Source organism: Festucalex cinctus, chromosome 6 (genome assembly GCF_051991245.1).
Source record: "Festucalex cinctus isolate MCC-2025b chromosome 6, RoL_Fcin_1.0, whole genome shotgun sequence".
Lineage (NCBI taxonomy): Eukaryota > Metazoa > Chordata > Actinopteri > Syngnathiformes > Syngnathidae > Festucalex > Festucalex cinctus.
This window is the reverse complement of record NC_135416.1, coordinates 19,331,893-19,349,393: the sequence shown is the minus strand read 5'-3', so window position 1 is coordinate 19,349,393 and position 17,501 is coordinate 19,331,893. Positions and strand designations below refer to the sequence as shown.

Sequence of the window (17,501 nt, the reverse complement as noted above, 5' to 3'; positions counted from 1 at the left end):
AAACTGCAGCATGACAAAATAGCAAATGAACAATTGTTTTTCTTTTTTGTTTATATAATCAACAGTTTATATCATAAATTCACATTGTGTAAAGCAGCGAACTATTCCCTTGTGTAGTTTGACTAAAAAACAAAACAAAAAAAACATAGGATCTACTGTAATGTATTTTTTGAGAACGTTTAGTGTGCAGACCTCAAAAGTTAGAATAAAAATCCAGTATTTGAAACAACCAACCAAACAAACATTATTGTATTGTCACGATAATTATTTTATACTATTGTATTGCAACGGGCGGGTGGAATGAGTGGTTAGCACGTCCGCCTCCCAGTACTAAGGACTCTGGTTCGAGTCCAGACTCCGGCCTTCCTGGGTGGAGTTTGCATGTTCTCCCCGTGCCTGCGTGGTTCTTCTCCGGGTACTCCGGTCTCCTCCCACATTCCAAAGACATGCATGGCAGGTTAATTGGGCGCTCCGAATTGTCCCTAGGTGTGCTTGTGAGTGTGGATGGTTTTTCGTCTCTGTGTGCCCTGTGATTGGCTGGCAACCAGTTCAGGGTGTACCCCGCCTACTGCCTGAAGCCAGCTGGGATAGGCTCCAGCACCCTCCGCGACCCTTGTGAGGAGCAAGCGGTTAAGAAAATGGATGGATGGATGGATGGATGGATGGATGGATGGATGGATGGATGGATGGACATCCACCATGCACATCTTCGGAGCTCATAGTTTTCTGTCTGCACCTTGATCAAAGTCACCAAAATTGTGTTACACTACCTGCGCCAATACTTAGACGTGGTTCCAGAAGGCATAATAACGTTTAGTGCACTTTCAACCACCAAATTGTCCGGTGTGCTGGGTGCATGTCAAAGGAAACGCCGTTATACGCTCAAGCGCAGCTGCACCGTCTATCAATATAGAGCCCATAATGTACTGTATGCATTGTCATAAGAAGTTTGCATTCTGCAATAAATACAATAATACGCTTGAGGAATGGTTTAACTGCAATGTACACTGATTGCAGTGGGATTAGACACCACCAACGCTCTCCTTCAGCAACTGCGAATATCAAATTAATCCCAGTTTGCATATCTTATATGAGATCACATTTTTACAAGGTAGAGGCAGTTATTCATGTGTTTTAATACTCTCGTGTGTTTGCTGTGGATATGAGGGAGGGCTTGGAAAGTTTGCTGTACTTTTTATTTTAAAGCAAATCAGAGAGCAGTTTCACGGCAGAGCTTTTATAGTGGCACTTCAGAGGCCGTTACCACAGCGTCTGCTGGTAGCATTGCAGAGGTATAAATCTTTGAAAAGCTGCGCCTCGCATCACACATGCACGCTACACGCTCCAAGGCTGTTCCACCCAATCGATGGGCAACAAAAAGGGAAGGACTAATCACAAACGGGTATGTGATGCTCAAGGTTAGGGCGTTGCATGTCTGTTTGTTGAGCAGTGGTAAAGGGGCTTGTGTCACAAACGCCTGCAGGTATCAGCATCAGCAGCATCATCTGTCATCTCAGTGATATGCATGTTGCACTTCAGGAAAATAAGATATTCAAAGGGAGATGACTCTGGTGTCTATTGCTTTAAAGTGACAGCTAATTTTCTTGATACATTACAGAAAAACGATAATTCATAGGGAACATGTATAAACTGTATAAACAAGACTGGATGAGTTGATCGTTAGAAGACAAATTAAAAAAAAAAAAGAATACAAATTAAGGCATTTATGTCAAAGCAACAAAAAAAGAAACAAAAAAAAAATCTAAACTACTCTTCTATTACTAGCCAACACTGATGATTAAAACACCCTGCATTTTGTGCGCTATGTATGTATGTTTAGAGATAATCCCTTGTGTCTGAGCCCCCCAAATGTCAAATCAGTAATCCACAAAAAACACAAATACCAAAATCCTGTGCAGCTTCGCCAATGTCAAATCTTTATTGAGATAGTGTCTCACAGCAATACATAGCAAGTTGAAATACTAACGAGAATAACATATCAACAACATTCAATCCCTAAACTTTGTCATTTATCTCTACAGTAAATAAATGCAAATAATGATCAAACACCCCACTAGACGGAATCATCTGCACCACGCACATGGCCAGATGCGAAGCTGCTGGTGTTTTAAGGCATTTTATATCCTACATTATTTATTCTATGGCAAAATATTGATCCTTGCGTTGGACATTTTGACACACTGTTTGGAATGTCATGCCACGACCCGGTGCTGCATGTGCATTATTTTTGGCAGTGTTGCAGTAGTGGTACACCTAGACACCCTTGACATTTTATTTGGTTTGCAGTGTGGTTATAAAAGCTTTTGTTACTCTGGAATGCAGCAAACATTTACATGTGCTAGTGACATTTTTCTTCCAAAGTCCTTTAGGATAGGCCACTGCATAGCAATACAAATACGCACTACAGTACTAACATATTGATCGTTCCCAAGCCACGAATATAACAAGCCAATCCAGAACATTCTGTCATACAATCGCATATTTGTTTTTGTTTTTCCCATTGTGTGAGTGCAGCTTGTCAGGGCGGGGTCTGCCATGGCGAGTACAAGACTAACATTGCTGTGTTTAAACTGGCAGTAAGCAAGCGGAAAAAGTGAGCTATTAAGCGGCTCACTAACAGGTTTCTACCGGTGAGGTCGTCGTACTACAACAGACGTTTATCCAGTCATGGCCAAAGTGTGAAAACGAGAGGTTACATTTGAAACAATCTGTTTGTTTGTTTGTTTTCTCTGCTGTATATCTATTGTAACTGCTGCCGCAAGGTTTGGTCTTCAGGTTGAGTGATATGGATTGTGGACTCAAAATGGGCTTTCATAGTCATTGTCAGGAAATGTGGGAAATGCCACCTTTTTGTGCTTAAAGCATAATTTACCAAACAATTTCCTGTGCATTATTCTTTGATAACTTATCATATGGACTGGTTAGCTTTTTCATTCATTACATTATCACATTTGTTGAGATTTATTACCTTTGAAAAACAAACATGTTCTTTGTAATAATATGTTGCATGTGCTACCACTCGTCTAAACACAACATTCTGATTAATATTGCATTTTTGGAATATGAGTTAAGCAGTAAAATCTACCCATTTTTATCCATCTCATGGGGCGGCCATTTTGTCACTTGCTGTTGACTGAAAATGACATCGCAGTTGCTCAGGGCTCAGGTAACGACAAATCATGACTCACCTGTTTTCTCAAGATGATTGATCGTTACCTGAGACCTGAGCAACTGCGATGTCATTTTGAGCAAGTGAGAAAATGGCCGCCCCCTGAGATGGATAAATGGCTGGATTTTGTCGTTTAACTCACAAACGCACTATTAATTAGAATACCATGTTTAGACTAGTTGGGCTGCATAGCACATTATTGTCAAGAAACTGTTTAGGATGCCCTGTTAGGTAACAAACACTATCTACAGTGTATGGTTAATGGCAGAAAGGGGGGTGTCCAGTCATTGTGCCGCATGAGCAATGGAGGCGGAGGATGACATCTATACGCCATGCAAGTTAAGCTCGCTTTACACACAATTCTTTTTTGCTCATCACATACGACAACTATTATTCAATAAGTAAGAAAGGGCAGTGTTCCATTGAGGATGTCCACCCTCACTTGTGCTGCTCTCATGCATGCACAATTAATGCACCAACATTGATTTGGAAATTTGTGCAAGATGATATTTTTTTTTCCTTGATTTTGAGTTAATTAAGCAACATTACAAGCTAGTCATTTTGGCCAACCATGCATTGTTAACTCTGGATGGCTTCTTGTTTTGTGTGCTTTCTTACTAAACTCTTGAATCTACCGTCTATATAAGTTGAATATAAGGTGATGTGTTGAAAGCATTTGTCATTTAAGTTTGCACTGTGGTTGCACACACGTTTTTCTCTTGTATTTGTGGAAGTGGTGTTTGACCAGTTCTGATCAACTGTGTGCATCTGTATGATGCAAGTGTGAACAAGCAGTTGAGTACTGTACTGGAAAAGACCACATGTTCTAGCATGTGCTGCCTAAGAGCTTGTTCTTCTCGGTGAGTGAATGATGAACACATAAAAGAGAACTAAGTGGTTTTGAATAGAGTGACTGATACAATGAGTTATGGTATGATGCTTTCATTTAGGGAATGTGCGTTATTTAAGGGGAACTGAAGGCGACATGAAATAAAATCCAACACAAGATGTCTATGAGAAGGCAAACTAGCATCTTAGGTTCCTGTGATGTTTGTCAAAGTATGGAAACTGATAAAGGAAGCGGAGAGGGGAGTTGCAAGAAAAATAAGGTTTAGTGGTCTAACAGGCTTACACTAGGCTCCTAGTTTTTCTGATTGGTGGAGTTATCACCGGCATCTTGCTGCTTCTCCACCTTTTTAGTGGTGACCACTGTCTCCTCATAAACCTCGTGTGTGGTCTTGCTCCCAGCCTTGCTCTGCGGCTGGCTCTCATCCTTGCCCTTGGAGCTCTTGCCAGCACTAGTGTAGATGCGGGACTGGTAGTTGTAGCTGCCGCCGGAGGTTATGGATGGGCTAGGATAGGTGATCCCTGTTCCTATGCGGGTCTCCTCACCTTCCAGCAGCTTCCTACAGATGATAATAATGAGAAGGGTTAAAAAGAAAACTGAAAATGGCAACATAATTATTATATCACCAACTGATATTAAACCAACATTTTTATCATATATTAGTAGTTGTAAATTATTGCATAAACAAAAATATTACTAAAACCAATTTTAATTATTGATAAAGAGAATAAAATTAATTTGGGCCCAAACACTGACCCCTGGGGTGCACCAGAAGGAACAAATTCAGTACAAATTACTTAGCTTCACAAAATGTATTTTGTCAATCAACAAATGTGGTCTGTTGTGGCATTTTTTTTAAAATGGAACATATTTTATGTCCTACCTATATGCTGCTATCTCAATATCAAGAGCCATCTTGACATTCAGCAGATCTTGGTACTCCCTCAAGTGACGAGCCATCTCACTTTTAGTGGCCCTCAGCTCATTCTCCAACTCTGCTATGCCATCCTGCGAAAAAGATGGATTAACAGGCTGCCTGTTAAATAATTCAATCCCATCAGAGGCAACAGACATCTTGAGGACATGCAATGCTGTGATATGAATCATCTCTTTGCCAGCATTCTGGAACCTTTCATTGCATTTAGTGTAAAGTTTTTTTGCATTTTTATTTTCATCAACTGGTCATAGACCTCAACTATCTGCACAGTAAACGCTGAAATCATTTGAATAAAATGCAGCTCAAGGATATGCATGCTTTGCGAGCTGATGACAGAGAACATAAGGACGTGGGCGTTGTCACTCGCAGATGCTGAGCCGAGATATCCCAGGAGAAATTCAGAACCACGGACAGAGCTTGTAGCCCACAGCCCTTTGTTTTTTGTTTTTTTAGTTTTTTCTTTTTTTGATGAACCCAAATAATTGTACATTAAATGAGAAAATACATTGTGAACAAGATTTCATTACCTGGTAGTTTCCAATCTCCACGCCGTGTCTTTCCTCCATCTCCCTGAGCTGCTTTTCCAGGGACTCATTAGTGCCTCTCAGACTCTCAATCTCGATGGTCTTGGACTGCAGTTGCCTCCTAAACTCGCTCATTTCCTCCCTGCTGGCGCGGATGGCATCGTTGCTGCGGGTGGCCTGCTCAGAGAGGTCGGCGAACTTGGTCTTGTACCACTCCTCGGCCGACTGCAGGTTCTTGGAGGCCATCGATTCGTACTGGCTTCGGATCTCCTTGAGGGCGGAGGTCAGGTCGGGCTTGGCGACCTCCATCTCCACGGAGACCTGAGCAGCCTGGATCATATCCGTGAGTTCGGCCACCTCCTCATCGTGCACCTTCCTCAGGAAGTTGATTTCATCCAGGAGAGATTCCACCTTCTTTTCCAGATCTAGGCGCACCATGGTGGCGTCTTCCACATCTTTCTTGAAAGCCTTGAGAGTAGCCTCCGCCTCCTCCCTGGCACGGAACTCTTCTTCATATTTCCCTCTGAGCTTCTGGAGGTCATCGTCAATGCTGTCTCTCTCGATGAGGAGCTGGGACTTCTCTCCGTTGAGCTCATCCAGCTGGGAGCGCAGTTCGCGGATCTCCTGCTGGTACAGCTCGGCGAGGCGGGATGGTTCCGCCTGCCTCTGACGCAGGGCCACCAGCTCCGTCTCCAGCACTTTATTATGCTGCTCCAAGTTGCGCACTTTCTCAATGAACATGGCAAAGCGGTCATTGAGACCCTGCATTTGCTCCTTTTCATTAGTGCGTACAATTTTAAATTCATTATTGAGAACGCTGCTCTGAGCCAGGTCGAAGGTCTCCAGAGGCATGGACGAGTAGGAGCGTCCGGACTTTCGGGCGTACGCGCCCGCTGATGAAAGGTTGCTCCGGGATGCGGAGGAGGCTCGGTAACCTCCCCGCGAGGACACGCTCATGGCTGTACGAGATGGAGAGGATGCATAGCGGGGAGATTCCCCGAACATCCTGCGGTAGGAGGAAGAGGAGTAGACTTCAGATCCGTAGCTCATCGTGTCTTGAATGGAGTGCAGAAGCCCATATGGGCGCGTCTCCCTTTTTTATAGGCGGGGGCAGCGCGATCGTTAATGAAGACGCATTGTTAATGCCGCCAAATGGGTCAGGAATAGACAGTGAAAAAAAAACAAAAAAAAAACACGCAAATTACATAGGTAGGTCTATTTTTTTTAAATGTAATTTATTTATTTTTTTTTAAAGTTTTTATAGCCACACCTTGACGACCAATTCACATTTTTTTTGTTGCAAGTTGCACCTTATTTAGAGATACAGCGTTCACAGTTTACAGTAAGATACGTGATTAAAAAATAAATAACTAAATTGTGTAGGCTAGCTATAACGGCGAGAACTTGCATATAGCCGCATCCGGATTCAAGTCCAAAAGTAATCTCTCGAAACCAAAACAGTTAAAAAAAAATTTATTACAATGAATAAACTCTGCATCCATGCATTAAATTCAATTTGTTTTTCAATTAAAAAAATATATATTATAATAATGTGGGAAAGACAAACACTTATTAAAGTGTTTTGTCATTCTCACCTGCACTTCATCATTCAAAAATATAACTTTGCTGCCCTCTTTTGGTAAGAACAAGTGCTGGGTAATTGCTGACACCCATGAGGGGCAATAAATTATGTAATTGCTTCGCCCATCATGCATTTAGATAACAGGGCGGAGTGGGCAAAGTACGATCTGCATCACTCATTAATCCAGCTTACTGAGAATACATAATCATGAATCCTGTATATTTCTTGCCTTGAATTAGCCCCGCTCCAAAAAAATAATAAAGTAAAAATAGATGAATGTATTCAGCATTTATCTTAGAAAATATTTTTTTTTTGTAAATTTAAAGCAAACTTCTGTCAGTCTGCTCCAGGGCAGCTGTGGCTAGATACATACAGTAGTTTACCGCCACCAGAGTGTGAATGCGGGAGCAGGCCTATGTGAATAATGTATCCACTGTGAGTGTCCAAAAAGTGTGAAGATTTTACTGACTCTAATGTTATTATATTTATTATAATTTTTTTCTTATCATTTTAGGAAATAAAGTATACAACTGTTTGACTAGTCTGAATGCCAGTCATTGAGTGTTTTTTTTTTTTTTAATTATTCAGAACATGACAAGGTTGTACACTACAAGCAAATGAACAAAAGTATAAAATGAACAATTAAAAGGATAAAGAAAGAAAAACAGCACAGTACTTTTAATTACATGTCCAAAAAGGGTATAGCAAGAAATACAATTTATTTAATACTACCCCTTCATGATAAAATATTAATAGTTATCTACCTTACTATTTTATGACTCTTTTCTTATTTCTATCTGCATAAATAAGCTACATGCACACATGCATATTCACATACATAATGCACACAATAACAGTACATACTTTTCCATTATAACCCATAGTGCTGATCAAATACAAATATTAAAATCTTTTTTTTTTGTTTTTCCAATAAGTAAGTTTTTGAACTGGTTTAAGTTAGAACATTCCTTGTGCTCCTCTCTCAACCTATGGGGTACATGCCACGGAAGAGGCGGGACTTCCGCGTTCAGGTTCCGGGGTGCGACGTGTGGGCCGCGTTCCAACACTCGCTGGTTGGATCTGTGTTTTAAATTTATTTATTTATTTTTACAACTCCCAAACAAAATTCTTTTATTTTAACCCAAATGTAATGTAAATGCCAACTTACATTAAACCAACACCTTTTAATTTCATGCAATATCAATGCAATATACTGTAGTAGGGAAAAAAAATGGGCCCCAACACTGACCCCTGGGGGACAACAGAAGGAAACATGCTGACTACAAATCACTTAGCTTCACAAATTGTCTTCTGTCAGTCAAATAAATAACTTCGACAGGAACGATCTAGTCTACACAGAAAGGCATGATTTGAAAAACGAACCTCAGAACTGTGAGGCAAATTTTCTAACCACTAGACCCATTACATTGTTGATGTTGCTACATTGTTGTAACAGACGCCTTTGCCAAGATGACAAGTGACCCCGCCTCTCTTGAAAGACAGAATGAGATCCCTCCCTCTCAACATGCCTTCCTCTTGCTGGCAGCAGAGAGAGGCAGAGACAGAAACGCCACCGAGCCGTCAACTGAAGAGAGAAAATCAACTGCTTGGCCTCACGGTGCACAAATCCGGGGTCTGACTTCATCTTTCTCCGGAGAAACACAACCTTTCTCACACTTTCACGCTGCTCAAGGCGCATGCTCACACCTAGTGGCGGTGCAGTTGTTTGACAGAGGATATCACTGGTGAGTACAGTAATGATACTAGCAGCTAACTTAAACCCGGTGAAACCTGCCACGACCCTTGTTGGCTGTTGTTGTTATCCCATCTAGCTAAAGTGTTATTAGGCTTGCCTAATACAGTACATCCTTGGCTACTGGTTTCATCAATGTCGAACAAGGAAAGCTTAGCAGACTGTTTAGCTAGTTTTTAAAATAACGAGATGATTGGGAGTCAAGCGATTATGTTTTCCTGTTAGCCTAGTTCATTCCACTCCGACCGTCAGTTTAGTTCATAAATTATCTTTTATGTTGCACAACATCGGCAGTCCGTTTTTAGGGGTGCAGTACGCTGTCGTAGCGCGTATCAACGGCGCTATATTGTATAAGTGGAACAAAGCCCGTTTGCGTTAGTGCGGGCTTGTCGTCTGCAATGCTCTGACGTACTGTATCTTCCTAAACCTGAGCTGAGCTCCCATCTGACACCAGCTTGCGCTAGTCAGAGTGTAAACACAGGTGTCTTGAGGCCATTGGCTAAAAATGACTGCAACCTGGTAGTTGTTTGGAGTTGTTCACAAATATGCTGATGCACAACAAATGTCTGTAAAAATCTGATAATAGTAATAATAACAATAATAATAATAATAATAATATTATTAATAATAATAATAATAATAATGATAATATAAAAATCCTTGACACATATTTGTGTCTCATTTGCCGGTTGCTGAAACTCCCGCATGAAAGCTGACTTGGCGATTGTGCTATACAGCCTACCCTCTCCTCCAGATTCTAGTACAAACAACTTACCACTTGTAATTACTATCAACAAGCTGAAGCCCAAAGGCTCACAAGTGTTCATGCAATTAGAGGTGACAATGCACTTAAAGGTATTTCCAACCTCTCGCAGGTTTTGCGCTCTTTAGTACATGTTTGATTTGGCACAGATGTTCATTTCTGTCATTAATTATAGAACATAATTTAGATGCCTTATGTCAGACGAGCATATCGTATCTACGGTGCCTCTTTGGACTAGTTAAGAGTATGAAAAATGTGGAACATGTTTTAAGTAATAGGAGGAGTGGGGCAAAATCCGTAACCTTGCCTGCAAGATGAATTCTCGCGGTATTTGTGAGTTCACAAACCTCAGAGAATCCATTTTGTACCAAGCCCGCTAATTTTCACCGAGTGGTTCGGACCAATCACGAAGCAAGATTGTGTTGTGCGGGTGTCAATAAACGCAGAGGCTGTGGGAAACAAACTTAACATGGACAAATGCATGGACGCTGAACTTAATTCTGTTCTCGCAGAATTACTCACCGTTTCCTTGTTGAATGAAGAACAGCAAGAGGCGCTTCATGCATTTTGAGCTGGTAGAGAGATGTTTGTGTTTTTTTTTTTTTTTTTTTAACCTACAACAACAACGATGACAACCTTTTCATCTGCTACCATGATTGGTCAAAAGAAAAGTTTGGTAGATGTGCACAAGTTGCCGCATTGCCCAATCAGCTTGAAGTACTGTACTGAATGTCCCGCCTCTCCCGAACAAATCAGACTGGAACAGTCTCAGGTTGATATTGTGGAGAATTCCTTTGAGTGTGGCTCTTGCCAGGTTACAAGATCACCCCCTTGAGAAAATCGCTGTTTTCTTTGAAAATATCATTTGAATATCAACATAATATGTACAAAAGAAGTATGCCTAAGTAAACACATTTGGAACACTACAAAACTACAACTTTGTATTTATAAAACAAAATGTAAAGCGACGTCTTACCTCACAGCCTAGGGAAGTCCCCAACAATTCAATTCAAACTTGGCAGTTATGCATAATTAAATTTTCAATTTTGACATTACTCTTACTTAACCTTCAACACACACACACACAAAAAAAACATTTAGGCGTGTCCTGATACAACTCTTTGACTGCCGATACGATATCGATATCAATCCGATGCGATATCACCAGGAACGTTTTTTTTTTTTTTTTGTTATTAAACAACCGTTTCAAATTTGCAGGCCTGCTGTGACAAATCCCTTGTGCAAAGATTTGTTTTTCAAGTTGTGCAACTATTATCTTGTTTTAAATTAGATAAAATTGACGAACAGAAAGACATACTTAAGACATGAGCGCATGCACACGCATACACACACACACACACACGCACAGACTGTCTTATCTCATATGGGTGAGTGGTGAGTCATAACTTTTGTAGTTTCACATATCGAAGAATAAAAAAGTTATGTTTTTGTTCAAGCTACCGGTAATTGATTATCCTTTAGAAGACTCTCATGTTAATATTTAAAATAGGAAGGGTATTATGGACTGGGTGGTTTGCTCTAATGCAATTGCCACCCATTTTGTCATCTTATTTTCAGTGTCTCCCCCGAAATGTCCCGTTTGAGAACACATCAGGCCATTCATTGTTTGTTTTTGGTGTTAACCATTGATTTCATCAACTTTTATATTCACGCTAACGATTTTAACAACACATTCAAGTAATAAAGTGTAATCCCAGTCAATCAGTGCTCTTCATTCAAGGTAACAGAACTCATCTTCACCCAAAGAAGTGTTCGGCATATAAATGCATCGTGACTACATTGAAAAGGTGTTAAAACTCAAAACCGAGTTGATGCTAAACATAGTGGCACACTGCAATGTTAGCTGGAGGTGCTACCATCTCGTTTTTGAGAAGGCAAAACTTTTGATGCCATTTGGACCTTGTAAAGTACTTGCACACCAAACTATTAAGTATACCTATTACACAACCACAGTCGTATTTGAGGATTTTCCTTTTCCAGTTGTTCATCACAACACATTACATCATATACAGTACAGTCATCCTTGGATTGAGTGTGCTCCTTCTAAGTCACTCTCAGGGGTTCACCAGAGGTCAAGGCACACACCCGACTTATATGATTCATGATATGCTCCACTTGGCCATCATTGGCTGCACGTGTTCCCACTACATTGATTGGCCGAGCTGTGCTGTAGGAAATATGTTGCGCTCAGTAGTCGACTTGTGACTGTTAACTTGTGATGGTATGTCGTGTGATTTCTTTCTTAATATTTTAATCCTTAAGTTCATACTACATCGACCAAAAAAAATAAGTGGTCGGACAAATATGTACAACATGAAATCACATGTATGACGGAGCGTATGTTGTTCCACAAAGTTCAATTCTGGGACCTCTGCTGTTTTCATTGCATCTGCTGCCCCTGAGTTCCATCTTAAGAAAACAGTGGTGATTGTTTTAAAGTGCTTTATAAATTAGGGATTTGTGATAATATTGGTGGCCAATAATTATCAGCAATTATCAACCAATTTGACATCACACAGATAAAACAGATAAGAGAAATCCGCCGATAATAATAGACATGCCGCGTTGGTCCATCTATTGCGGTTGTGGCTCAGGTTGTGCTAAACTCCTCAACCCCTCCCCTCTCCTATGGTAGTGTTGCATATTTGTGACATCATAATGCGCGCAACCTCGTGTTCACAGACGATGGATCATGGTGACATGGCAGTTGCCAGTCTGGGCTTTCTTTATTGTGTCTCCTCAAAATGTTTTTAAAACATGACTGTTTTGTTTTGGCAAACTCAAAATGAGTTACCGGCTGTCTTTGAAGCAGAAATATCAATATAATTCAGCTTCATGATGCTTTACACAATGTTTCAATGTATTTGTACATGTTAGACTTATAGTAGACTCGAAAGTATATTTCAAGTGAACTTTGCAAACAATTATCGGCTGACTTATCGGTTATCGACATCGGCACTTTCTAAATTATTGGTTCATCGGTATCAGTTGAAAATAGCATTATCGTGCATCCCTACTATAAATGTAGAGTTTAGTTGAGTGATGGGAGTCGGTGTACTAACTGCATGGTTTGCAATGCCAAATTAAGCAATTCTAGTCCAGCGCAACTAGCTCTCGAGCAAAACTAAAGGAAGGCGTCTTAAGCTGCATGAGGAACACAAGAACACAACACTTTGTGAATTCAATGTGAAGAGAGCCAGATTTGACGAAAAGGCTAAGGGTTCGGAGAATGCGCATAGGAAACTGATGTGGTTCAATACTGTACCTCCAACAAGGTTAAGAATTACTGTTCTAAGTAGTGCATGGGCTCATCATGTGTAGGACTTGGAGAAACTGGATTTTCACAATATTGATCGACATGTGGTCCTCACCTCATGCTCCTCTTCCTTCTCGTCCTCTTCTGAGACCAAGCTCAAGGCCTCTCTGTGTTCAGAGGGAACTCTTCCCCTTATCCCTCCTGTCTCATTAGAAGAGTCAGCATGTGCGGGAGTCTCATCCTCATCCAAGAACTGCATGACTGCTTCTTATAAAGTCAAACCTTGCTTCACGGCACAGGACGTTGAATGAACCTTGAGTTGAGTTGTATTAAATTGCCTGTAGCGTTGAAAAGTTTTATGATCTGACAGTTAATTTTCTGTCTTTCTTCAGGTTACCATAGTTATTTGTGTGTGCAACCTTAACAGAAGTCCAGACACGGGCTCTTCTCATTTCTCTTGACTTGTCTCCTCAGACACCGAAAGACTAAAGATGACTACTTCATGGAGTGACAGACTGCAGAATTATGCAGACCTGCCTGCCAACATGGACAGAATAACAATGAAAAAATACAGACGAGAGCCCTACCATAGGTAAGAAATCCAACCGCTTTGCATGACTCACTAAAGCAATTAATGTTGGCTTCATATTTCTTGCTAAATAGGGTTCTTTTCATGCAATTTTCTTTTAACTGATCTTACGAGCATTTATTTTCCACCAAATCCCTTCTTACCATAAAGTGAATAGTAGCTGTATAATACAATTTTAAATGATTTCTTATCTTAAATTCAATTTATTATACGCAATATGCCACAATAAATTGTGGTGGCACATATAAAAATACGGTGTTCTGACCTTCACTATGATGTGGCGCATGACAAAAATGAGTTTGACAGCCCTGTTTTAACGCTTTCTCGTATGCAATCCATGAAAGAGAAATAGGATTTCCTTTTTTGAAACCTCTCTTTGAGTCATTTGGACCACCAGTTATGTCAAACTCAGAATGACAGTGTTAGATATCACTTTTCAATCTGGGTGTGTGTTGGCATTTTTTTTTACTTTTATAACTTTTACTAGAAGTCACATCACAGTTACTGCACATCACTAGTCGATTCAGCATATCAGCGTTTACATTGAGTAGTCAGTAAATGGTGCAATGAAGTTTAGATAAATTGTTGAGCATGTTTTGCTAGCGTTGGTGTCATGGATTGTGTTTGTGTTTGTGTTTGTCTGGGTTTGGACCTCGGAATGCAGAGATGTTGACAAGTGGTAAAAAAAAAAAATGAGTAGCAGTTTATTTGCTGAGTTCAGGCAAAAAACAAACAAACAAACAAAAAAGACTCAGGAGGCAGACAATCAGGCATGGAGAAGGTGGGCTGGCTGGAGAATCTTCAAGAAGAAAACTATAGCAAAAACAACAAAGATCCAGGGCAAACAGGTTACGAAAACTTTGTGGTAACATCAGACATACTTCAAAACTAGTAACACTGGAAGATAAACTGTAGCACTAACAGATGAGATGGAATTCTCTGGCACCACCCAGGCTTCTTATGGAGAAGGTTGATGAACCAATTGACCTTACCGTACACCACGCCCGCATGACCTAGTAAATCAATCAAGATGCAAGATGACATGTCTGCGCCGGCACGAGTTTTGCTACAGACAAACAAAGCAATCCAGCTCCCGGTGTTGAATTGCGTGGTTATCCAAAGGCAAGTAAAAAAAAAAATCACAAAAAATGGTTAAACACTGTAGTCACGGCTTGTGTAAGAGTGATAACCGTTATCCCGATCGACTAACCGGTGTCCTGCTGTAGTCAAGGCTTGTGTAAGACAGATAGCCGTTATCCCGATCGACTGGAAGGAGGTGTTCGGTTTATTCCCTTCCCTAAACCCTTAAACAACTACGAAAAATGTCTGCGCTGGATCAAACTTTGCACACACGACCAGTTGAATCCCCCCAAAATGACCAGAAACCACTACGTCTGCCCTAAGGTAATGTTCTCCATTGTTGTTTTTAGCCAAAGGCTAACGATAGCTCCGGGTAGCTAACCGCCCACACGTTTGTTGATTTATTGTTTACTATAAATGCCAACAAAAGTGACGTATATTTCCTTTGTTTTGGGCAAAATTGCATGGTGAGGGAGTGAAGATACCCTTCACTAACAAAATTAAAGCCCCCTCTGCTTGCTTGAAAAAGACATATCAGCGTCCTGAAAATACCTGACCGAGAAATCACAAGAAAGATTTGACGACTTTGCCATTGCTGTGAATTCACTTTAGCTCATCTCGACCGGTAAATGTCCGAGGGCGCTGCTCGTCGCATTTTGTGGGCGGGAAGGGGCGTGCCACGGTAAGGTCAATTGAGCCCAGGTTTGTCCAATCAGCTGCTAGCCGTCTGCCTGACCTGCCAGAAGAAAACAAAAACCTGCTATGCTATGCACAAAAATCAGTCACGACAGATTGTGTTCCTTGGGTGTGGTTTTGTTGTTTTTGTTGTTATGTAAAGCTCTATCTTAGTTACATGACATACTATTGAGGTCATGACTGTCTACTTCAATTAAGCATATTTACTTGATGCTTATGCAGTACTGCCAACTGTTACGAATTGTCCGTATTTTGTTATTGAAATCACTCAACGCTAACGTTGCGTTACTTCCCTATCATGGATTTTTATGGATATTTACAAATATTCACAAAGGTGATGATAGAAAGTGAAGCTTCATTGGCAGGCTATTATGTCTGATAATATGCAGGCAAAATTTTTGTGCAACCACAGCTTTATTCATCATAGAATAACAAATGACATGACATTTGATGGCACCTGTGTCTTTACTGTCTCAATACATCGATAATTATATAGTCCTGTAAGAACCATTCCATGCACCTTCCTGTTTTAATGTTCTCGACATAATTTTACAAATAGAAAGTCAGACAAACTGTTCTGGAACTGAGTTTTGATACTTTGGCAGCTCTGCTTATGTAAGCAAGGATGCTATCGAAGTAATTCCAAACACGAGTGTAGTTTTTGTGTTTGGCTTACAAAATTTTTTCACTTTGGGAGACTCTTGTCACATAAATAAACACAACTTTGTTGACTCAAAACATAATACAGCCACACTGGTCTCGATGGAACATCCATCGGTTTTATGAACCTTTCCCATAGGTGACAACAAATTCTGTGAAATGCTCACACATGCATAACAAAAATATTTTAGTGTCCTATGTGAGATAATAAGGTGTCTAGTCATCAAGTTGGATGAATCATTTAGTAAATTGAAAGGCAGTGACCTTTATTTCATAAAACTGATCATAGACAGGATTGAAAGCAAATATAAGCAGTAAAGAAAATGGGTATTTCTTACTGATTAGACTTTTTAAAATTCATACAAAACTATTTTATTGTGTATATGATGTAACCTTATTTATCTTATAAGCCAAAAATATCAAAGAAAATGAATGGATGGTGATTTGATAACGATTTGACTTTTTACAATGTATGCAAAATATATTTTACTGTGTTTATATAATATTAACTTTATTTCTCATAGAAGGCCCAAAAGGTTTTGAGGTTGGTACTGATTCGGATAGTTGAATAAATTCCAATAATTGATTAATAAATAAATACAATATTATAACGAATGAAATAACATTTTTTAGTCCCGCATATGACAGTAAAGACATGAATTACAATGGTGTGTCCTTTACCGATTTTTTAAAATGTATTTTTACCTCATTATTTATTTTATTATTACTAAATTGTTACTAAATAAAATTGATATATTAATTTATGAATTAACCAATCAGCAAATAAATAAATAAATAAATAAATAAATAAATAAATAAATAAATACATGCCCAGAGCCAGCTGAGATAGGCTCCTGCACCCCCGCGACCCTTGTGAGGAATAAGCGGTCAAGAAAATGGATGGTTGGATAAATACATAGATTAAACAATTAATTAATACATTTGTATTATTATTAATAGAATTGTTTTTAAATACAACTGACTATAATGGTCTTTTGTCTGAGGGCAAGTATTTCCTCCATGACACCTTCCACTATTTGAGTGCAATATTAATAATTTGAGTGTTGCTTGTTTGGTTGTGCCCAACTTGTTCTGGATGTCTTTGAAGGCCCATAAATGTCATGCCACAGAACAACAACTCTGACAAACTGCACACAACAACAGAGAATGACGTAGAATAGCCACAATCATTTTTGCAACAAGTCAGAAAACGTCTGAATGGTAAGAAAGCAAGGGGGGGGTAGAGAGGGTGGAGTGTGGGGTGTTATTGTTTGCGGGTACTGTGGTGGCCTGCTGGAGCAGGTAGGAGAGTCAAAGTGAACATTAATTTGACATAGAATGCATCGCTACTCCTCTCCTGAACAAACATCGAAATGGAAGCTTGTTCACTACGGAACTGCTTCAAGGTATTTACTCCATCTGGATGAGCAGTGTGGGACGTCATAAATACAATTCTAACCCATCCATCCATCCATTTATGTAACCGCTTATTCCTCACCATTATATGCCATTTCTACTTTCTATTTGTCTTTTGACGTTTGATTAATTTGTGTCTCATTTCAACAAGAATGAGTGTGAAGTGTGCTAAAACATGAATGATGTA

The 17,501-nt window shown here is 39.9% G+C and overlaps 2 protein-coding genes across 2 annotated transcripts in view; one reads left to right on the top strand and one right to left on the bottom strand.

Annotated features, from left to right (window-relative positions):
• Positions 1 to 1,909: 1,909 nt before the first annotated feature.
• inab (internexin neuronal intermediate filament protein, alpha b) lies at positions 1,910 to 6,589 on the bottom strand. Its single transcript, XM_077525342.1, has 3 exons — positions 5,502 to 6,589; positions 4,921 to 5,045; positions 1,910 to 4,596 (listed from the first exon to the last, which is right to left on the bottom strand). Exons 1-3 carry the CDS (start codon positions 6,546 to 6,548, stop codon positions 4,332 to 4,334), a joined length of 1,437 nt encoding a protein of 478 aa, XP_077381468.1. The 5' UTR covers positions 6,549 to 6,589; the 3' UTR covers positions 1,910 to 4,331.
• A 1,993-nt stretch (positions 6,590 to 8,582) lies between these two features.
• The window catches only part of nt5c2b (5'-nucleotidase, cytosolic IIb), a 29,759-nt gene continuing 20,840 nt past the window's right edge, over positions 8,583 to 17,501 (top strand). Inside the window, exons 1-2 of the mRNA XM_077525340.1 lie at positions 8,583 to 8,825; positions 13,348 to 13,465. Coding sequence (XP_077381466.1) covers positions 13,365 to 13,465 — 101 coding nt within the window. The 5' untranslated portion in view covers positions 8,583 to 8,825; positions 13,348 to 13,364. The remainder of the gene's footprint in view (positions 8,826 to 13,347; positions 13,466 to 17,501) is intronic.

Excerpts from the sequence above, each read along its gene's own strand:
- inab (XM_077525342.1), bottom strand. The coding sequence starts at position 6,548 with ATGAGCTACGGATCTGAAGTCTACTCCTCTTCCTCCTACCGCAGGATG. Across the intron at positions 5,046-5,501 it reads TGGAGATTGGAAACTACCAG|GATGGCATAGCAGAGTTGGA; the intron begins GTAATGAAATCT and ends TCTTTTTCGCAG. Across the intron at positions 4,597-4,920 it reads ATTGAGATAGCAGCATATAG|GAAGCTGCTGGAAGGTGAGG; the intron begins GTAGGACATAAA and ends TATCATCTGTAG.